At 40.6% G+C, this 23,929-nt stretch overlaps 1 protein-coding gene across 8 annotated transcripts in view; it reads left to right on the top strand.

Moving 5' to 3' along the window:
* The window catches only part of PATJ (PATJ crumbs cell polarity complex component), a 337,132-nt gene that overhangs the window by 274,120 nt on the left and 39,083 nt on the right, over positions 1 to 23,929 (top strand). For 7 of the 8 annotated variants that reach the window (XM_045547880.1, XM_045547882.1, XM_045547878.1 and 4 more), the window contains 2 exons: positions 18,363 to 18,446; positions 23,021 to 23,214. In XM_045547880.1, the coding sequence (XP_045403836.1) occupies positions 18,363 to 18,446; positions 23,021 to 23,214 (278 nt within the window). Of the gene's footprint in view, positions 1 to 18,362; positions 18,447 to 23,020; positions 23,219 to 23,929 lie in introns of those variants that run through there. The other variant, XM_045547883.1, reaches the window with a different exon arrangement.

The raw sequence follows: 23,929 nt of genomic DNA, 5'->3' as shown, positions 1-23,929 counted from the left end.
GCCAGCCCTCCAGCTAACTGCTGCTATACGTAGGGGGTCACATACCACCAGTATAAGACCAGACCAGACCACTGTTCCTCAAACCTGCGTATGCACTCCAGCCTCTCAGGGTTTGCTCCCCTTCCTCCCCTCAAATTGCCCTCTTGTTGCCCTCCTTTTCCTGCTGTCATCAGGCTTCTGGACCTCCTTCAAGCTGCCTCTCCCCATGAAGTCTTCCCTGGCTTCCATGATCTGTCCTCAGCTAAACTCAGAGCTGATGCTCGAACATTCCTCACTATTGGCTCTCAGCCATGTTTCCTCTCTACCCTCTGAGAGATTTCTTAGCCTCTCAGAGTCTATTTCCTGATCTAGTCACAGAGACAGTAATACCCTATGGAGTTACTCGGAGGATCAGAGAGATGACCTTTGCCTGAGGGTTAGCCTCGTGCCTAGCACATGGTGAGCAGTCACACATGACATGTATCTTCGCCAAGCCTCATTTTCTACATGTGCAGAATGAGCTTAATAATCCTGACTGATTGGGCTGTGGTGAGGATCAGAGATCTTATAAACAGTAGAAAATTTTATATATGTATGAAAATGTTGGGCAGGTACAGTGGCTCATACCTATAATCCCAGCACTTTGGGAAGCTGAGGCAGGAAGGATCGCTTGAAGCTAGGAGTTTGAGACCAGCCTGGGCAACATAGCAAGACTCCATCTCTACAAAAAATAATTTTTAAAATTGACCAATGTGGTGGCCCACAGCTATAGTCCCAACTACTCGGGATGCTGAGCCAGGACCATTGCTTGAGCCCGGGAGTCAAGATTGCAGTGAGTTACATTAGCACCACTGCACTCCAGCCTAGGTGACAGAGAAAGACTCTGTCTCAGAAAACATAAATAAATAAATAAATAACATTGTCAAACCAAAGCCATGGGGTAGTATTCAGAAACTGCTGGTTGATCCTGAATGTGGGTAATGTCTCCCTTCCAAGGGCCTGTTTCCTCATTTTCCCAAAGAGGTGTTCCTAAATATTAAATAAATTGAATTTGTATAAATAAAGCTATATTTGAAATGAACCTGGGAAATTACATTTTAAGGAAATTCTTTAGTGAATTCCTTCATAAAGAAAAAGTAACCCTCTGATTTATTTTTTGTAACGGTAGGTCTCTCTATATTGCTTAAAATAAGGCAGAACTAGATTTCCCATAGGAAATCAGAAACATCTAATCAGCGTGTCTGGCCTAGCTGAAGGAGTTGTGGTTTTGCTTTTGTTAACGTGAGTTTGCTTTGTGTGGGTTGCTTAGAATACCTGAACAAGGTGTGCCCGTGCTGCCCTGGGGCTTTCATATTGCATTCATTTGTGCTACTCTTGAGGGCTTCCATTAAGCTCCCTCACTTCCTGCAACCCGGATGTGAGACTGTTTGCTAAATACTATGCTCTGCTTCTCTTGCCACCGTGAGGCAGCCAAAAAAAAAAAAAAATTCTTTAAGAGCATCTTGAGGTTCCTAATATATGGTTCTGCCTTTTGAGGCTGTAAATCCCATTGTCCTTGGAAGTATAAGCACCACTTAAAAATGAGAGATGGGACATGGCTTTTATTTCCTAACCTCAGGTACCTCATCAAAAGCCGTGAGTTAGACTCATGAGAAATCTATAGGCCTGTCTGTGGTTTTAGAGAGGCTGAACAGCAGGGCGATGGAAAGTGCTTTAACAAATAAAGCTATTGTTTACCACAATGAGGATCTTTCATTTTTCCTTTTTTCTCCCCCCTCCAAATTTGGACAAGGAACATGCAACCTAATTGGCACTCTAGGTCACATTATCCAACCAAGTCTTGGGATTGCATCCAGCCAGCAGGAAGGCAGCAAGCAGAGATGAGAGCGTATGAAAGGAAACTGTGGGAAATGTTGGGACGCGCTCTCAAAAGTACCTTTGTACGTTTGGCTAAGTGGTGCATCCTTACTTCAGCTCTGGCGTAGGGAAAGAGTGCATTCTGAGCTCTGGTGACCCTCCTTAGGCCTCTGCTCCAACTCTCCCAGTTAGGATTTTTGTCTCTTCTTTGTTGTATGTCCAGCAGATATTTTTGCTGTCTTCAGAGGAATTAAATCTCTGGGACCTGGTCTTGACACCACATCAGTCCTCTCTGCTATAAATAGTTTCTCTCCAGCCAAGACAGATGGTCTCTGAGATCACAGAGGAAGATCTGACTTAGCATCCCATTGTCTTTGCAGCCGGTCATTTAAACCGACCTTTTAAAATGCCAAGATAATGATGAGGGTGAGCCTCTTGCAAAGGTTTACAAGCACACCTGGACCCAATCCTCAGTCACAGAATTCTGCCTCCGCTGTTTTAATCCTGTGATGTTGCTCCCAGGTCTGCCTTTGGGGAGTGAGGCTCTTCTGTGATAGGTTGCACATGTTGGCTCGAAGGCTGCCCTTTGCTTAGTGCTGAGGATACAGAATTGAGCGAGAGAACCCTGTCCTCAAAAAGCTCACACATTTGCTCAAGTTCATCCTACTGACTTTAATGTTTATGGTCTAATATAGGGGAGGGTCAACCAATGAAGAACCATAATCGGGACTGTTAAAATAGGGACTTCCTCTGGAAAGTAGAAAAAAGCACTTTCTAGATTCAATTAATACAAGCTATTTGTTATATGTTTCTTATAAGGCAGGAAGCCAGATAAGGCACAATGGATAGCAGAGGTGGTGGTTTTTTTGTTTTTTGTTTTTTTTTTTTTGAGACAGGATCTGGCTCTGTTGCCCAGGCTAGAGTGCCGTGGCGTGAGCCTAGCTCACAGCAACCTCAAATTCCTGGGCTTAAGCAATCCTTCTGCCTCAGCCTCCCAACTAGCTGGGACTACAGGCATGCGCCACCATGCCCGGCTAATTTTTTCTATATATGTTTTTAGTTGTCTGGTTATTTTCTTTCTATTTTTTAGTAGAGATGGGGGGTCTCGCTCTTGCTCAGGCTGGTCTCGAACTCCTGACCTTGAGCGATCCTCCCAGAGTGCTAGGATTACAAGCATGAGCCACTGCGCCCCAGCCTGGAGGTGGTATTTTAATTTATATTTTTTATTTCCTTCCTCCTGCGCTCTCACTCATGCGCACTCTCTCTCTCTCCCACTCCCTCCCTCCTCCCTGTCTGGGTGTTAATTTGCATGAAATCCTGAAGCTCAGAGGTTGCCACCTAATCTGCCAAATGAAAACCCAAAGACTCTTTCCTCTTCTGATGCCTGCCTCCTGTTCCTTAAACTGCTGCTCCCTGAATCCCTCAATATCCCCTTCTCAGAAATTTTTGCTTGCTGATCATTTTTACTGCCAATGACTTCAGAAGAAGTAAAATACAGCTTTCCAGACTCATTCATTGGGGTTATTTTGTTATCAGCCTTAGGAATTATAGAGAAGAAAAAGAAAAACTTAAGAAATCTTTTATCTTGGAGTATTGGCAGACTTGAACTGTTTTGGGGGTTGAAGAAAAATGAAATGGAGAAAGAATGAGGGTCTCCAGGTCTCTCTCTCTATATGCATTTTTCTACCATTACCAAAGGCTGCCAGACTAGACAGTGAATTCTTTCTAACCTAAAAGGCAGCGTAGCAGAGTAATGATGCTGATTCTTTGGCTTTGGAATCTCAGCTCTTTAACTCTGGGATGCTGGACAAGTAACTTCATCTTTAGAGTTAAATCTGCTTCATCATTTGTACAACTGTGGTGATGACAAAATTCTACCTCCTAAGATTGTTGTGTGTAGTAACTAAGATAATGAATATAAAGAACTTTACCAGCTGCCTGTCTTTACTGAGTTCAGCTACTGTTTGTTATTAATAAACATTTGTATTAAAGGAGATCTTTAACTTTCTTCATCTGCATGTCTCTGGTATATTACCTGCATACTGAAACATGACTTTGTTCCTAGACAATTGGATATTTGTTTTTCAGCATCAAATTTTTGAAAAGTGATTGTGCTGTTCTTAATATGTAATTAAATGTATCATCTCATTTAATTCTCACAACAACTTTGTAGGAGAGGCAATAGTGTTATCCTCATTTACAGATGAGGAAAATGGAGACATAGATAAGTTAGGTAACTTCTCCAAGAACATAATAGTAGCAATTGCTCCAACTGGGGTTTAAACAGACAATGTATCTCCAAAGCCACCTATTTGGCCTTTTTTTCTGATGTCACCACTACGCATCTTCTGTAAAAGGGAGATCTTCTCCCTTCTTCTATGAAAGGGAATTATCCGTTTCACCCACCAGACCCCGAGCTCCATTTTATTTTGTATTTTTAATACCCCCATATAGTACCTTGCACACTTAAAAATGTGGCTCCTCTCTGGCTTCATTGCACCTCTCTGGATTCCAACCATGTGGCCTCCTTCACTTCCTCTAATGAGTCTTGTTCCCACCCAACGCAGTGCTTTTCCCCATGCTATATGTCTGTCTGGAGCACTTCTCTGATCGGTGTTAGCTGTAGCTAGAGTATTCTATTTATTTCTGGGCATGAATATGTGGTTGATAAGAACAATGTTGATACCTGGGAAATCATAACCTAGGGAAAAAAAGAAAAAAATGTTGAAGCCACATCATTTGAGAAAGAATTGAACAGACTGGAGAAAGGAAGATCAGAAAGGACAATGATGACTTTCTGTGAACATCAAAGGTTAACCTTCTTGTAGATGGAGGATAAGAATGATTCAGGTACTCCCAAGGGGCTCAGTGAAAAACAGATTTCACATTTTTATACCGAAGTACTTTCTAACGTTGGCTGACCACAAGTGGGATGAACTACTGGGGGATAGTGAGCTCCCCCATCTCGAGAGAGATTTTGGCAAAGTCCAAGCAGACACTCTAAGGATAGTATTGTTATCAAGCTTTGTTTTTAATCAAAGAGGAGTATTTACATTTAAATTCTCTTTTTCAAGCTGATAGTATACGAAAACTCTCTCTAGCTCTCTCTCATAGGCATAACCTCTCTCTCCCTCTCAGTGAATTCCTGTCTCACAATTTCTTAGAACTTCAAAGTCTTATGTTTTTTTAACTAAGGAATAAGGTGTAAGTATTGGTTTTGGTTTTGGTTTGTTTTATAGAAACTAGTGATTGTTATCACTTTTGGAAAGTTTGTAAATATAAGCCCTAGTTCCTGTACGTGTACTGTTCTTCTGGGTCTTTGGGCAAAATTTAGATATTCTTAATAATAAAAAGGCCTGGGAATGTCACAGTTAGAGTCTTGTCATTTCTCTCCAAGTTTCAAATCTGCGTTTTTTTCACCTCTGGATTTAGTACCAATTTAATTCAGATTAGCTGAGTGTGGTGGTGCGCACCTGTAGTCCGAGCTACTCAGGAGGCTGAGGCAGGAAGATCACTTGAGCCCAGGAGTTGGAGGCTGCAGTGATCTATGATGACACCACCGCACTCTAGCCCAAGTGACAGAGAGTGACCCTGTCTCGAAAAAAGGAAAAAAAAAAAACAGTTCAGAAGTTTTATAGGGCAGGTATATTAGCAGGAGATATCAAAGAAGAAGTACTCTCCCATTTGGATACTATGTAGCAAAGTTTATCCATCTAGAAATTGAAGTGAAGAATACCTGTCCTTTATCTCTAACCATATGTCAAGTTCTGAAGTGACTTCATTTAACCTCTCATCATGTTGCACGCTATCATCTACTTATGACTGCTCTTGACAATTTAAACGTAGGACTGAAGCAATTTAAACCACTGGATATTTTTAAAGTAAGCAGAGGAGAAAGCTATTTTACATTTGATTAAGTGTTTTATTTTGCTGTTCCCCTACACTTGAACTTTGTACGGTCTGTTTCATGAGCAGTGTGGTTTGCTTTGGCGTGTGATCCCCCAAAGCCAAACTCCTTTTATCGTTATTGCTTAAGTCATATATTTTTACACAAAACATCTTATTACCTTAGTTTTATTTTAAAATCAAAGCAGAGTTTGCAAAAACTCTGTGAATCACCCTGAAAGAATGTTAACGAATATACCTCTGAATTTCCAGATTTGGACATTTCTGGTCTTAAAGAATATGACTGTAAGCAAAAATATTATGCAAGCTGAGTAAAATTTAAACAAATAAGAACCAAATGGAACTATAGGGACATATAAAATGTAATGCAAATATTATACCACTTCCTTAAAATAAATCTATATTTCAGTATGAAAAATTATATTCATATTGATAAGTATCAACTTTTTGTTAAATCAGACTTCGCAAGGGAACTCCGTTTTAAATAAATGTAAAACAGTTTCTTTTTTGAGCTTAAAAAGAGAAAGCTTTTTACAGTCTAGAAATGCAAAAAAATTTCATATATTCACAGCAATACTTATGCTGTCTGTTTTATTGCTATGATTTTTATTTCATGTATTAGTTACCTATAAATAGTGTGCAAGAGTTTGCAATTCCTAAGTTTGAGTTTTAGGATTGCTTGCATAGCCATTAAAACACACACATGCATGCACACACATAGATTGGTGTTATTTCTTCCAGTGTAACTGAGCATTTAATCCTTTTATGTCAAAAAAGCCACTATTATATATTGCTGATTTAATGTTCATTAATGTTTTCTATAGTTTATTACCTGAGAATGTTTCAGTATTTCAAAATAATAGGTACTGAACATTATGATCCATTTTCTTCCTCCTTGAGGAGTTTTGTAGGTGTATACTGGAATACATAGACTATCTCTTTCTTCCTTTTCGTAACAGTGTTTTGTGGGGATTAATTGAAGTCTGATTATGTTCTTAGATTCTCGGAAAATCTGTGTGGTAGACTATAATTTGTTAGTGAGCAGAGTAGACTAGCCATTTTTTATAGCACCCTCTTGAAGTGAAAGAATACCCATATTTTAAAAACTGATTTCTCAGGTTAAACACATCTTGTCAAGGAAAAAATAACTATGATTTCAAGTATGATAGATAAGTTCCTTTGACCCTTGCTGACTTCCCTCATACAGCTATAGTCCCTCAGATTTTGTGAGCAGAAACAATTATCTATTCAACCCATGAAGTTGGCAAGTGAAACAACATCAATTTGACAAATACTATATTTCTTCTAAAGTAATAATCTTTTAGTGTGATCCATGGTGGGAAAGCAGTACATTAAATGTATACTCAAGTGTAAGACTCATTCAAATTATGAAATTGTTAAAGTGAGGAAATTCATCTTAGAGTAATGAAAGTATAGTACTTGACTTTTTTCTGCTTTAGGTCCTATATGCTCTTTTGAAATACTGAAATTAAGCATCCTCTTAATCTTTTTCTTGTCATGAATCAATGAGGTGATACCAAATACTCTTTGCATCAAAGAAGAGAAAAGTTCTTGGTCTGAAAGTAGGGAAGATTGGCAACTTTGCAACTTGTCTTAAATCATCTCTGCATTTTACCTTTGTAATTGATTCAAAAAATATAGATCCACAAAATGCATTGAGATATAAGCATAACAATACATGCCACAGCATAGGAAAAATACATTTTAAGTTTCCCATTCTTGGGTTAATCAACCCATTGCTCCATCATAGCAAGGACACTAGAGAGCTTCTCTGTCATCATGAATCCTGTCATCTCTATTATAGATAGCATTTGTCTGCATTTCTGTCTCTATCAGCTTTCACATTAGGCTTCCCAGTTTTGTTGTAGTGAAGTATCACCAGGGAAAAGCAACAGCAGGAGGTATGGTCGATTCTCATTATATGTGGAAGTTGTGTTCTATAAAATCAAGGCAAACACTGAGTTAGTGAAGACCGAACCATTCCTTCTAGGGAAAATACAGAGATAGGTTCCTCCAAGCCTCTGGTCACAACATTTTCAATAACTGATCAATACACAACCTTGTTTTGTATGTGTTTCTGTTTAAAAACACCTTGTTTAATATATGTTGTTGATTCGTTAACATTGAACTCATGGCCAACAGCACTATAACTCATGCCCAAATGAAGCTTATCTAACATATGTGTTTTCTCTCTAAAGCACATCATAGTCTTTTTTCACTTAGGAGCACTAGACAACACTTCAGCACTATGCTTGGGGGCCATTTTAAACAGCAAAATCACAAACAAAAAGCACAAAGATGCGAAAAATGTGACACTAAGTAGACCACGCAAAGGGTACTTTGCAGTATGAGAGCTGAAAGCAAAATATCGCCTTGTTCAACCTCAACTAGGAACGGGGGAATCAGAGGACTCAAATGTTTCACCACTCTGCTCATGTCTGAGAATGACGGTGAAAGTGCTGACAGCATGGATTTAGGGGTTACAAGTAAATTTTAGCGAGTAGGCAAATTCACAGATATGCAATCCATGATGAGTGAAGATTATACTTACCTAAAACAGAAAAATCAAAATGTTTGGGACCAGGACTCCTATAGTACGGCTTAGAAATGTTGGCATACAAATAGTACTTGGGCTTAGTCCTGAGCAATCCGTACTTGAGAAAAATAACCTAAAATGGGCCAGACGCGGTGGTTCACGCCTGTAATCCTAGCTCTCTGGGAAGCTGAGGCAGGCGGATCATTTGAGCTCAGGAGTTCGAGACCAGCCTGAGCAAGAGCGAGACCCCGTCTCTACTAAAAAATAGAAAGAAATTAGCTGGACAACTAAAAATATATATATATATATATATATAAATTAGCCGGGCATGGTGGCGCATGCCTGTAGTCCCAACTACTCGGGAGGCTGAGGCAGGAGGATCCCTTAAGCCCAGGAGTTTGAGGTTGCTGTGAGCTAGCCTGATGCCACGGCACTCACTCTAGCCCGGGCAACAGAGCAAGACTGCCTCAAAAAAAAAAAAAAAAAAAAAGATAAGAAAAATAACCTAAAATAACCTTGTAGCATAATCCTTCCTGAAAAGAAACAATCAGTTATGTTTTGAGATCACTATAATAACAGGAAACTTGGAAATGAAAAAATGGATAAAGAGTAGTGTCATTCATCCTTAGAGTCAGGAATTTTGACCACTCTGACACAGATGTATTCCTCCCTTTATGTACTAGACCTATGCCCCTTAAAACTATCTATATATTAGGGACCCCCATTAGCAATTATTCAACACCTACTATTTGGCTGACACTTAGAGTTTCATCCTCAAACTCTAAAAGGTAGGATATATTAGTTCCATTTTATAGAGGCAGAAACACTGGCTCCAAGAGCTTAAATAACTTAATGGAAGTATCATAAAGCTATGATAAGTGGCAGAGCTAAAATCTGAACACAGGTTTATCTGCCATAGCCAGTATTCATCCCACCGTACATTGCTGCCTTCCACTGTCTACAAGCTGGAAAATTCCTCTGTGGCAGATTAAAATTGACCATAAATTTTATGCAGCTTTTCCCAGATTCATTGAATCCAGTCTGGCCTATTGATTTGCTTTGAGCAATAGCATGCCAAGGGACATTGCGTGACTTCTACACTTTGGCCGCAAGAGGCCTTTCAGCTTTAGCTCTTGCCCTCCTGAAACACCACCCTGTGAACAAGCCTGGACTGGCCTCTCAGAGCAGGAGACACCATGTGGAGAGACCACATGGAGGGAGAGAGCCCCAGACATGAAAGTAAGACCATCCAGGACACAGCCAGCCCCAGCCAACTTGACTGCAAACTCACATGAGAACCTAAGTGATGCAACATAATGCAGAGGAACTCCTCAGCTGAGCCCATCCCAAATTGCCAACACACAGATTTATGAACAAGTAAATAGTTGTTGCTTAAAGCCACTAAGTTTTGCAGCAAGAGATAACTAATACACAGTCTGACTGCAGCCCCCACATCTTTCTGTTCCCTAGACCTATAGGAGTTAGGATTCTTCCGGCTTGACCTTTGAAAGGGGGTCTTATTCCTAGGCAGAGCCTAAACATTTGTGTAAAACAATGACTTTTTCTGCTCTACTTTGCACAATATTTGGATTCACAGAGGCCTAGAATTTTAGAGCTGGAGTGCCTTTAGAAGTCATGTGGTTCAACTCCGTAGTTTACTCCTAACGTTAAGGGTCAGGAACAAAGTGAGCCCGTTGGTTACCTGCAGAGCTATCAGAAAATGTGACTTCTCTGACCCCCTAGTCCTGAGTCTTTTCTTTCACACACTACTGCACATTTTGTTCAAATCACATTCTAATCGAATGATGCCATGGAAGCTTTGTTTTTTTTAAAAAATTGGTCACAGAGGATTTGAGATGGAAAAGAATCATGTTCTAAGACATTCGTCCTTTCATTTATATTAATATGGTTTGGAGCCTATCAACTCTGCTCAAGTGAGATTTACTTTAACAGTTTTAACCTAACACTTTCTGTTTAAACTCTGTAACTGCAATAGACATCACAAATCAGTAACTTAATCCATACCCATGTGTTTTTCAGTGTAGGTTTGGGTATAGTTTTGGTCTGTATAGGACTGGCTTGAGGATTTTACCACCACCACCATTTTAACACCCCTCATTGGTTTAGCTTTCCTGCTGAGAAAGTAGTCAACTGCGTAGAGGACACGACTGTCTTGATGATATCTGAACAGGGATAGCCATAGAGGAGAACTCTATTAAATGGGGTTGAAAACTAGCATCCCTTCTCTAAGGCCACAGATCTGAACCATAGTTTCATTCAAAGGAAAAAAAAATGCCCATTTTATTATTTATAATATATTTAATATATCTTTTGGTCCTCATGGATTTTTCTTGTTAGAGGGGATTTTTCCCTTAAAGCAGGGTAATAACACATAATACCATTTTTTGGGTCATTTTTCTTGTTAGAGGGGATTTTTCCCTTAAAGCAGGGTAATAACACATAATACCATTTTTTGGGTCACTGGTAAATATGTTTTCCACCTAAATGTGAAATTTAATGTGAACCTTTTCTATAGTTAAAATGTCCCTTAGGATTTTTTTTTGTGGGGAGTGCAGGTAGGGACTTTTATGAGTATGGCAAAGATTGGGTTTAATTCCAGAGTGATAAAATTAAGTAAAACATGCCTGCAAGCAGTGTAATTAAGGCATATATGCATAGTTCCTTATAATAGTATCTACATATAATTATTTGTCAAAATTTCATCCTAAAATGCTTGTGAAAACAATCCTCTGAATATCTAGAAATGTAAATTTTCATTTTACTCAAATAGTTCACCCATAAAAGAGTACTACTTATTGATATCCTTCAGCCCACAGGAGACCTTTAGTTAATTTTTCTAACACATGGCTTCTTTAAGTGTTATGGGTCTATTGTGACAATAAAATTGCCTTTTGCTGAATGATTGGTGTGTTTATGAGTTACTTTATCTACTTGTTGGCAGCCTGAACAATAAAGAAAATGGTGATTGATGGGCCAAAGTGCCTGATGACTTTGACTCTGTCTGAGGATATACTATTGCATGTTACGAAATTCTTTTCTAGCAATTCAGAGTTTAAATCCCCTTGGAGGGATCTGAGATTTTTGTGGGACTCAGTAACAATTAAGTTCCTTTTACTTGGTCACTTTAAATTGCCCTCTGAGCTAAAGTAAATTGTCTGGAAATTCAGATGGATTTAACATTGTTTGTGATAGGTATTTTGGTTGTGTGTCACTAATAATTTATCCTCAGAAACTTGATGTCTTAGTCCATTTTCTGCTGCTATAACAGAATACCTGAGACTGAGTGATTTGTAAAGAAATGAAATATATTTAGCTCACAATTCTGGAGGCTGGGAAGTCCAAGAGCATGGAACGAGCATCTGGTGAGGGCCTTCATGCTGCGTCATCCCATGGCACAAAGTTTAAGCACAAGTGACCACATGAGACTGAGAGGGAACCGGGCCAGACTTCTTGCTTGTATCAGGATCCCACTTGCTAGACAATAGCATTAATCTATTCATGAGGGCAGAGCCCTCATGACCTAATCACCTTTTAAAGACCCTGCCTCTTAACACCATCACAATGGCAATTAAATTTCAACTTGAGCTTTGGAGGGGACATTCAAACCCCAGCACTTGGTTGAGTTGGGGTAAGATTACAACTTACTTCCAGCCTCCCCTTTCTGAGTCATTTGGATCCCATTTTCTAACTCCAGACAATTGCTTTTTTTTTTTTTTTTTTTTGAGACAGAGTCTCGCTCTGTTGCCCGGGCTAGAGTGAGTGCCATGGTGTCAGCCTAGCTCACAGCAACCTCAAACTCCTGGGCTTAAGCAATCCTACTGCCTCAGCCTCCCGAGTAGCTGGGACTACAGGCATGCGCCACCATGCCCGGCTAATTTTTTCTATATGTAATTTTAGTTGGCCAGATAATTTCTTTCTATTTTTTAGTAGAGACGGGGTCTCACTCTTGCTCAGGCTGGTCTCGAACTCCTGACCTCGAGCGATCCACCCACCTCGGCCTCCCAGAGTGCTAGGATTACAGGCGTGAGCCACCGCGCCCAGCCAATTTCTTGATAATCATTTAATGAGCATCTATTGAGTGCCTACTTGATACAAAGTACCTACCAGGATACAAAGATGAATTAGAAGCAGCCCCTGTCCTGCAGGGTTCCATCAAGGATGGGAAATGGTATGGGACATAGATCCATGAACAAGCAATGGTGATACTGTAATAAGTTCAATAATACTAGGAGGTATAGTGGTGACCCACAAGAAAGAACAATCAACTTTACCAGGGGAGAGAGTCAGAGAAGATTTCATAGAAGAGGTGGCACTTGGATGGCTCAAGTGGAATTTTATGAAACAAAGGTGGTAGCAGATAAAGAGGGTGTAATCTTCAAATACTTGGAGCCCTTCATACTTCCAATGTAGGTATATGGAATATCTCTGTAAAAATACACAAGAAACTTCATACTGTTTGTTTCTAGATAGGGAAGTTAGGTGGTTGTGAGACTGGTGCTAGAGAGAAACTTTTCAGTGTTTGCTATTTTGGGTTTAGCAGCTACATACTTTTAGGAATGGAGACATGAAGACAGAAGTCCTTAAACAATACAATGAATTTTCTAGCTAGCTACTTCTTCCTGCTTGTCTTTTTTTTTTTTAATATTATCTCTAATTGTGGAATAAAGAGGGTTTTCCTCAGTTAAAGGCATTTCAGACACAGACTGGTGAGGAAGAAGTTTTTAAGCAGAAGACTCTTCCCACTTTGCTGAAATCTTGCCTGATGCTTCTGATGAAGAAAAAAGCCATTCTGAAAGAGTCTCCACTCACTGATTAAATTTTTCGCTAGCTCTAGAGTTAGCAAGTCAAATGAATGATTTAAAGTGTCTAGCTGGGTATGGTGGCTCACGCCTGTAATCCCAACACTTTTGGAGGCTGAGGCAGGAGGATCGCTTGAGGCCAGGAGTTCAAGTCCAGCCTGGGCTACATAGAGAGATCCTGTCTCTACAAAAAAATTTTGAAAAATTAGCCAGGCATGGTGGCATACTCCTGCAGTCCATTGAGCCCAGAAGTTCAAGGCTACAGTGAGCTATAATTGTGCTACTGCACTCCAGCCCGGGCAACAGAGCTAGACCCTGTCTCTAAAAATTAAAAAAAAAAAAAAAATGAAGCATCCTCAAGGAACTTGTTGGTCTTGTTTCAGGCAGTAAGGAAATAGGTCATCTTACTTAAATGTCTATTGTCCCAGTGAAAATCATACAACTACCTGGAGGAAATTGGTTTTTGACTCTGTGTCAGTCTTGATCATCTATAAATGATCCTCAGGTCTGTGTCATTAATTAATAGAGATTAATCTTTCTTGGACTGAACAAGTTTTTATTTTGCATATCAATTCATCACGATAATGTTTCATACCCTCCTGTAGAAAAAAAAAATCACGTAATGAATAATGCAGGTGCACAGAAACAGACCTGAAAAGCTAAAAGGAAGGGAGGGAAGACACAAGAGTAACAAATGGAATTAAGAGAGGGGCTGTGTGCTGGGGCGAGGAGGGGCCCACGCATCGTGCTTTATGTGGTGCAGACCCCTGGTCACGCACCGGCACCAGCTGGTGAGAGCCATAGATCATCACCTCACCTCATTAAGTCAGAGGCTTCGATTTCCACTTCCACAAGTTGCCTTTTTATTCACTCTCTATAAAATGATCAACCTTTGCCCTCAGGGTTTCTGCTGAGGAGTTGGGGTGACAATATTTCAACAGAATTGAGGCCATATGGAAAAACCCCAAGTTAGCTGTTGTACAAGTGCAAAACAAAATAGTCAAAACAGATGAGAAGCTTGCTCTCGTGGTCGGAGCACAGGCTTTGGTGTTCAACAGTCCCGGGTTGCAATTTCATCTCCTAATTAGAAGCTGCAGAGACCTGGTCAAGTCTGAACCCTGATGAGCTTCCAGCTCTCCAACTGTAAATGAGGCAAATAACACTGAACTTGCTTAGTCGTTATGAGGATTAAATGACACAAATGGAAAGTGGGTAGCATCTATACCACATAGATGTTAAATGAGAACAGACATGTTATTAAAAATATCATTTATCACTCCCTTACTGCGTGCTGGCACTGTACAGAATGCCTTATTGGTAGATGATGTTGTTAAAACCATCTAAAAAGCTGAGGCCTGGAGAGGTTAATAGTCTTCCCACAGCCAGCAGTAGCAGAGCCAAGATTTGGACAGAGGAGGTCTGACTCCAGATGCCTAGCTCTAAACCATTTGCCTCTGTAGCCTCTCCCGAGAAAGCCAGCCACCCACCCACAGGGTGGTTGATTAATAGACTGCTCTGGAAGAGATGAGCTGTAGAAATCATTGGTATTGGTAGGCTGGAGTCACTGAGGCATTCTCGGGTGGAGGAATGCTATTTACACCTGCAGAGATAGGGAGGGAGGGCTGGCGGGGGAGAAGGCACTCGGAGCTGGTGTTGCTTGAATAGCTCAAAAGCAGGAACATTTGGGATATCCAATGAGGAGAAAAGAATCATGTCTCTACTCAACTCCACACATTGTATTAAAAATAACAAAGGTTGGCCGGGCGCGGTGGCTCACGCCTGTAATCACAGCACTCTGGGAGGCCGAGGCGGGCGGATTGTTTGAGCTCAGGAGTTCGAGACCAGCCTGAGCAAGAGCGAGACCCTGTCTCTACTGAAAAAAAATAGAAACAAATTAGCTGGACAACTAAAAATATATATATATAAAAAGTTAGCCGGGCATGGTGGCGCATGCCTGTAGTCCCAGCTACTCGGGAGGCTGAGGCAGGAGGATCGCTTGAGTCCAGGAGTTGGAGGTTGCTGTGAGCTAGGCTGACGCCACGGCACTCACTCTAGCCCAGGCAACAGAGTGAGACTCTGTCTCCAAAAAAAAAAATAATAATAACAAAGGTCAATCTTTCATTAATGACCCATTATTTCATCTACTCACAAAATAGATGCCTAAAATATCTCAGCCCAGTATGTTTTTGACTGTTCTGTCCTACTCTGTGAAGTGCACAAGTTTCCAAAAATAAATCATTTTTCATTTCTATTCACCAGCCCACATTTCTGATTTAGCTCTTGGTCCCCACCTCTCACCTCTAGCACCCCCTGTTAATGCAACTGCCCGAAACCACATCTTCATAGAACATGAGGGCACATGGTAAGAAATGGGGCCTTTTCCTATTCACAGGGCACAGTGTCTCATGTTTTCTTGTATTTTCACTCATAACTTTTAGAGAAATTACAGCCATAGTCAAGCAAAAGGAAAGAAACAAGTGGGGAGTTGTTCATACTGAAAGAATTATGGACCAAAAACGGATGGTTGGCAGTGAGTTCAGCATTAGAGACTATTAATATATTTTTCCTTTATGCATGATAGTTCAGTAAGCACCAGGAAGTATCTAAGGGTTTTGGATTTAGACCATTTTTATGGAATAAAACCTCCATGGGGTCTTTTTCTTCCTTTTGAATATGAATGAACAGAAATTTTCCATTTGACTTTTGTAGCGTTCCAAGATCAAAGAAGTTCACACTAAAAATGAAGCTCTGTAAAAACCACGCATAGTCTGGGTTTAATGTGTGATTCTCCCAATACAGTGAAGATAGGGTGTTTGGGCACCAAGCTTTGCAAACCAGCATTATCACACGGGAGTTGCCAGGAGTCTGCATTAGTGTCTTCCTGCACTACCTTAATACAAATGGCCCTTGGTGGGATCTTGGTAGTGTTGTTGGGATCACTGCAAGCCACTGAAAGAGCAAGTTTCCTCCAAATCATTCCCCTGCAATAGTTCAGAGAAACAAACGCTTGGCAGTGTAAATGCTCCCTGGGTCTGGAAATTTCGTAAGTCATAGTTAAAGAATGGTCTAAAAATCTACTGGTGCAGAATCCAAAGAGTAAATTATCTGGATCAAGGAATCTTTCCTGGCTCTTGGGGGCTTCCTCTCTAATTGCTATAATGAAGAATGTTTCCAGAACTGTCTAGTGATAAAATGAAAATACTGTATTTAGTATTATAAAGGTTTTTGGAATCCAGATGGGTTATCTAGTTATAGACCTCTTGTTTTCTTTTGTTGTTTCTCTACTCCAGATATGTATAGGAACCTTTTTTTTTTTTCCTATTCTTTTTTTTTTAAACTAAGCCTAGCACTAGGAGATATGCAGTAGTCCTAGCTCCCAAGCTGAGGCGGGAGGATTGCTTGAGCCCAGGAGTTCGAGGCCAGCCTGGGCAGCATAGCAAGACCCCCATCTCTTAAAAAGAAAAGAAAAGAAAGTAGGTTTGGTTTGGATTTTTTTTTTCTATTTTGTTATATTTTTGCAAGAAATACGTATTTCTTTACTTTCTATGAACATAATTCTGAGGCTCCATACTTCGGGACTAAGGTGAAATTCAACCTCAGCCATTTTGGTGGCTCATTAACTCTCAAGGTTTTTAATAAAGCTGGCTGCAAAGATTTCAAAGAAAATTCAAAACAGAAACATAATACAAAGAGAGAAAAAAGAGGAAAAGAAAATTTGTTTTAAAAAAAAGGTTCTTAACAAAGCACCCAGACATTGGTAAGGCTCTGTGGTCATTTGCCATCGGTCCAGGCCCATCCTTGCCCCAGCCTACACGATCTCTTCAAGTCCAGAAGGCCTGTTGCTGGCGGGCCCCAGTGGTTAGGACACCAGACTTCTTTCAAGGCTGGGGTCTGTCATGCCTACGGTCGACCCTAGAGGTGTCAGCCCTTGACCGTTGCCTGCAGGGTCTTAAAACTGCTGTGTATGAGCTGGGTGCAGGGAATGGGGGGCCCCTGAGCACTACAGGACTCAAATCCTCACCGTGGAGCCCACTGGTCTCTGTTTCTAATCTCCTCTGGAAAGCTTTTCCCTCTCCCAGCAGCCCTCCAAGACACCTAGCATAATCCATTCAACATAATCTTTTCAGTGCCCTTCAGTTTTATTAAAAACAGAAAGAGCCAATCACTTCTGGTTGCTTCGATTTTCAGCTCCACAAAAATCCCTGAAGCATGGAATTTCGAAGCTTGACTACTTGCTCCACAGGAGGGGAGAAGAGGGAAAAGTAGTGTGAGCAAACTCAATGTTTTTAGACTAGTCTCACCAAAATATATAAATTTTCTTTTTAAACTACAGCTGCTGGAATGGGAAAAATATATAAATATTTGGGTGTATAAATGTAAATTACCTAGTGAGATCCTTAGGAAACTGTTGGTGGTAATTGTCTCTGAAGAGTGGAACTGAGAGTCTGGGTGGGAAACAGTCTCTTTTTGTGGTTTGCAACCCTCTGTGGTATTGACTGAGTCCTTTCCATTGGTACATGTTATTTTTATGATGATAAGAAGATTTAAGGTTATAATAATTTGAAGAGATACAAATTATTTTTTAATTCATTAGCCATGAAACCCTTTTCTCAACCAAAGCTTACCTACCATAGATATCGCTGTCCTCATTTGATGGCTCAGAATGCTAAGTTCAGAGGAGTTCATTTGCCCAAGATAACAAAATGGCAGAGCAGGATTCGAACCCATAGCCATCTTACACCTAGGCCTATCTATGCTCTTTCCCCTACTCTGTGCTTTGTCCTCCAGCACCAGTTCATTCCAGTAAGTTCTTTTCTTTCATTGCCCAAGTAATGAGGCCTGGCCAACCCCCTCCATCAGGCCACACATCTATGCCAAATCCTTGAATACCAATAAATACCTAAAACCATGTTTTAAACTACACCATAAAATGTAAATAAGAATGACACATAGTTCACCTCAAGTTCATACACAGCAGCAATGTACAGGGTTAACAGTAAAACACATGGAAGAAGTTTCACATGAAATATTAGGCAAAGCCAGTTCTAAAGGGATGAAATAATAATCTTAGGGAAACTTAATTGTATGTCTGAATATATCATGACTGTGTATTTTGTTTATCTTTATGTCAAATAAAATATAACATTAGCAAATAGCAAATTATGGGTCACTGACTATGGTTTGGTTGTTTGCTTAAGGAAACATTTGTGATTGTTGAAAATTAATAAGAATGTTTTTTAAAGGATGCTATAGTTATACACGAAGTTTATGAAGAAGGAGCAGCAGCCAGAGATGGAAGGCTTTGGGCTGGTGACCAGATACTAGAGGTATGTCACTTTGAATTTTATTTTATATCAGTAAATGTGCTAACTCATCCACAAAGTCAATTTATCTGTCTCCTACTCAGCTACATCTTCACTGATTTCTTTCCCATTTAGCAAAACATGTATTCTTTTTTGTCAATGTACATCAAACAATTTGCTGGTTTAGAATCATGACACATTATCAATCTACAGCTGTCTGCGAATGCTTCTTCTAATTAAACGGAAAAATGCAGCTTGTAGTTCTATAATTTTAACATCAAATGGAACTATATAATACTGCAATTTGATTTCTTTTGCCTTACTAAATTCCCTCCTAAAACCACTTATGTATGGACACACATACATAAACATATACACCTGATATTTTAAAGACCTTCTTGCAGCTTAAATATTATTTTCTTAATCCTAAAAAGTCTTTATGTCAAATGGTGGTTCATGCCTTGCCACCAGTGTTTTCAAGTTGGTAAAGATGTGGAATCTTCTCCCTTTAGGTGGTATGTTTTACTTATTTAAAATTGAAATGCTTAACTTTTTCAAATTGACTCTCATTTAGCAAAGTTGTTAAAGCCTTTGAAAAAGTACCAAAGCAGGCAGTGTCTGAGCTAGGGAATGGGTGAATGGGAAGCCAATGCCCTGTGTCCTGGTAGGCAGAACTAAAGAGCTTTCTCGATGGTGTGAAACCTTTAGGCAACATTTATTTATTTCATTGCATGAATTTAATGGAATAGTTAGAATTTTATGGTGGCCATATGCATTTTTGCTTTGCAACTTTAATATGGCACATTATGAATGACATCACAGAATTTTATTTATCCCCTTGGTGGTTCATTTCTGCCTCCCAAGATGAAACCAGAGATATAATTAAGGGCAGGAAACATAGGTGAGAAGGGGTTAAAGGAGAGGCCAGGCTGACTGCAAATTAAAATCAGACCAAATTACAGGGTTTCTCTGCAGGCCTTTACTGTGCTTCGTCATTGGATTAGGACACAGTCCCAGTACGTTCATTAACGTACAAGTGTATGAGGTTAGAAAAATAAGCGAGGCCTCTTTGGGAATTGGCTTGACTGTGTTAGCACAACACAGTTTTTTAGTGGTCAGGAGTTTGGAGTTTTTGTTTTTCCCTCCCTAGATTTTCTAATTAATTGGTCTTATCTCAATTGGCTTTTTAAGATGAATAAATATTAAAAATAATTCAGATGCATATATGCCTTGATTTTTATATTAATTGTAAGTCTACAAATTATAATTTTCACTTGAAACTAAATCTAGTGTGTTCATTATCTTGAGTGTGGTGATGGCTTCACAGGTGTAAATACACATATGTTAAAACCTATCAAATTATACATTTTAAATATGTGCAGTTTATATCAATTATACCTCAATAAAGATTTTTTAAACTATTTCTATTTTATCAGATAGAACCTTTGTAGCTGCTCTCTTCTATTAAAGCGTATTCATGCACAAGTGAACACTCAGTAAGGATGAACATGAAGAAACAAATTTGTTGTAAGTGGAAGGAGAAGTTAAAAGATCAAGTTAACCATTTCCTGGCATGTAGCAGAATTGTATTATCTAACCAGGATGGACGGTCTATACTTCCCCTGAAAGATGGCCAGTATAAGCTCCTCTCTCACTTCAGACAGGATCTAGTGCATAAGAGTATAACACGTGTTCAGTTGAAAAATGCAGCTCTCAGTTTGGTTCCATAACGTGTTTCCTTTCTAAGCAGCTTTAGGTTCTGCTTCAGGACTGGTTCTAGTTAGGGCTGGTGAGTACAAATGCGTAACGATGCAGAATCGGCCTGTGGCCTGCAGGTTGCCTTGAGAAGACAGGCCAGCTTGGGAGGAATATTTTGAGACCGTGAAACAAGACCACCCTACATCACTGCTTTTCCAAACGATGGCCTTTCCACTCAGGAAAGTCTTCTGCATTCTGCAAGCTGGCCTTCCATGGTTTTCATACTATCCCCATGTTAAAATTAAGACAAGCCAGATTTTGCCTCCACGGATTTAGTCTAGTAATGTTTGGGCATGATAGAATTTATGATTCTATAAAGAGCAACAGACTATGTCTTCTTTCCAGTTCTCCCCTTTAGGCCAGTCCCTCCACTTATCCTACCCAAACTGCCATTATCCCCTTCTATTTCGATGCAAGTGGGAGCAGAAAGAGTAGAGAGTGAAAGCCTGGTTTTCCTGGTGGAATAAAATAATGAGGACCTGCCATCCTAGCTCAATTATCCTTTCCTTCTCAAGCTCTGGTTCACCCATTTCCCCACTTGGCTGTCCTACCCAAGGGGTGCCATGCACTCCCATTAACAGCTGGGGCTTCCCAAGGCCCTTCTCAAATAGGGAGCCTTGCTATTCCACCCTCCTGCTCTCTAATCAGTGTTACAAATAATGCATCCGCTGCTTCCAGAAGGCACTTAACGTAATCCATCACCACACAACGTTCTAGCCACACAGCCATACTTCTCTCATTGGCACATTCAGTGATGTCTTGTTAAGCAGAGGAGCAAATGGAAACTGTGATCTTAGATCACTTTGATCTGAGCACACACCTTAATGCTGGAATTTAGTAGAAAGTGCTTTAGTAATATTAGAGCTTAATGACAGTGCTTTTAATTAAAAGTATATCTTTTAAGGCCCTTCAAAAGGTATTTAGAGGCTTAGAAAGTTTGCCTTCAGTCCGTGGAAGTAACCTTTTTATTTTTTTGGAATTGAGCAACAGAAGTGGTCTTGTGTGCCATCTATTGGAATACAGGAAAATAATCAGCTCAGACCACGTTTCCTGGAAATATTGCTTTCCCCTTTGTTCTGTGGGTTTAATTCACAAAGATTCATAGGCCTAACATAACAGTGATCATGCTAAGAGGAAAACAGCCCTGGCCACAGTTACTTCAATTCCTTGTAAAATAACAACTTCTCACTTATATTGAATGTAACTATGTGCCAAGCCCTGTGTCAAATGCTTTATGGGGTTTATTCCATTTAATCTTTACAACACTAAGTAGAAATCATTATTATGATCTCTGATTCACAGATCACATAGCAGAAGCTTGGCTTAAGTAATTTACACAGAGTTTCACATAGCCAGTAAGCTGGAATCAGCATTTGAACTAAAGTCCATCTGTATTCAAAACCCATGTTCTTAACCACTGTTATTCTGGATGTAGTTCACCTAAGTGAGTACAAAAGCCACCAAGGTACACCAGGAAAAAAAACAGCTTGAAAAATTTGGCTTTTAAACATTTTCATAGCTCATAGAATCAGCTTTAAACAACAGCTCAGAAGCCACCTTCTCTATGAAGGGTTCGTTCTTTCCTCTTTTCTCTGTAACTGTGCTTTGTGCCACGGGTGCTTAGTCTTTCAAACGCTAACACTGGAAAAGCCTTGCACTGATGAGGGAATGGAGGTTCAGAGACTGGCTTGGCCTCCAAAGGCCGGACTGGAAGAACGAGTGGCACCAACATCACGGGGTCTCACCCGTTCAGCCGTCTGCCTGGCTGTGGCCTTGGCCCATCCTTCCCGTGATTTTGGCTCTTTTCTCAGCTGTGACCTTGAGGAAATGGCCCCTGACTCCCTTCCTTTGAGTCCAAGGGCTACTCTGCTCCTTAATTTCTCCGTGGTAACCAACGTCAGTACTTGACTTTGTGGCAGGGGGATCCAGTAACCCATTCTAAGAGCACATTGTGAGGCAGCGTGGAACAGGGTCTCCAGGTAGAAAGGTTGTCTGGGTTTAAACCTTGGCTCCTCTACCTGCCAGCTATGTGACCTTGGTCAAGTCCCTTAACCTGGCCATGGCTCAGTTTCCTCACCTATAAATGGCAATAATAGCGGTATCTATTTCGGAGAGTTCACATAGGGATTAAATGAGTAAATAATCCTAAAGGGCCAGCACACAAGCACTATAGAGGTATTTAAGTAAAAAATAAGTTGGCTGTAGTCTCCACTTAATAGGAAGGGAACAGACACCCAGAGAGGGTGCACGACTTGCCCGAATTACCTGGCTTGCCCGAATCAGAGTGCTGTTCCCAGCGCACTGCTGTCTGGTGCAGGGTCCTATCTGTGCTCGCTCGGATCCAGATTCAAATGAGGAGACTTTAGAGGGTCTTTGACACTGTTGGGAATACTGGTCCCTCATTTCCTTCTGGACCTGTTCTGAAGTAGTTGTGATGTGAGCAGGTAAGAGTGAGGATGTCCAATCCAATAAGCAAACTGAGTGTAAAAATGCTGCCCAAACACTAATATTTCTTTCCCTTTGATGTCAGTTCAACGAGCTAGTTAGTTCCCTGCACGCTCCCTCGTGTGCACATGCTCTCTCCATCCGTGCCATGGTGAAGGTCATAGCTATGTACAATTGCATCGTCATGTGTACTAATCCACACTCTGTGCTTACGTGGGGTGAGGGATTGAAAGGGTCCCCTCCTTTGCGTTTGAAACAGCTTGTACTGCTGGTAGTCACCACCTGTGTGCTTTGGGAATGGCTGGAAATTTCTGGAGATTCTTTACTGGTTGGTTCAAGGAGTTCAAGCAGACACTCTGCTGTCAGTAGCCCATCTCAGATGCCTGTTGTTCTAGGTTAATGGGATTGACCTGAGGAGCTCCAGCCACGAAGAAGCCATCACAGCTCTGAGGCAGACCCCCCAGAAGGTGCGGCTGGTGGTGTATAGAGACGAGGCACACTACAGGGACGAGGAAAACTTGGAGATGTTCCCTGTGGATCTGCAGAAGAAAGCCGGCCGAGGACTGGGCCTGAGCATCGTTGGCAAACGGTAAAGACATGCTGTGCAGGTCAAGATCTGCCTTTTCCTTCAGAGTTCTGGGGGCACTGAAAGATAAAGCCTAATTTAAATTAATGATGGGATTGCTGAAACGAAGATATTATAAATATGTGAACAACATAGGTAATATTCCTGAGCAAGGTCTTATGGAAAAACTTGTCGTATCATGATAGAACTCCAAGCCCAATCAACCCAGGCCGTTATATTTCCTTACAGAGTAAGAGCGGCTAGCAAGGTTCTTTCAAGTAGCAGAATTACCTAGTAGATCTGAGGTTTGCAGAGGTGAATTAAAGCAACCCTACTCAAGAAACAGCTAGTATCAAGAGGTAGATGTATACAATGTTAGGTTAAAAAAATTGCTCCGGGATGGAACACCATGCTAATTTCATACTATGTTAAAACTAGTTGAGTAGATATAGTTAAGAGATAAACATAAATTCTTCGTGACAGTAGTTTTCTATTAAGAAAGATGTCCTGGCCGGGTGCGGTGGCTCACGCCTGTAGTCCTAGCACTCTGGGAGGCTGAGGCGGGCGGATCGTTTGAGCTCAGGAGTTCGAGACCAGCCTGAGAAAGAGCGAGACCCCGTCTCTACTAAAAATAGAAAAGAAACTATACAGACAGCTAAAAACATATATATATATAGAAAAAATTAGCCAGGCATGGTGGTGCATGCCTGTAGTCCTCCCAGCTACTCGGGAGGCTGAG

This window comes from Lemur catta, chromosome 3, assembly GCF_020740605.2.
Source record: "Lemur catta isolate mLemCat1 chromosome 3, mLemCat1.pri, whole genome shotgun sequence".
Taxonomy (NCBI): Eukaryota; Metazoa; Chordata; class Mammalia; order Primates; family Lemuridae; genus Lemur; species Lemur catta.
The sequence above is the reverse complement of the archived record's forward strand: the minus strand, read 5'-3'. Positions and strand labels throughout refer to the sequence as shown.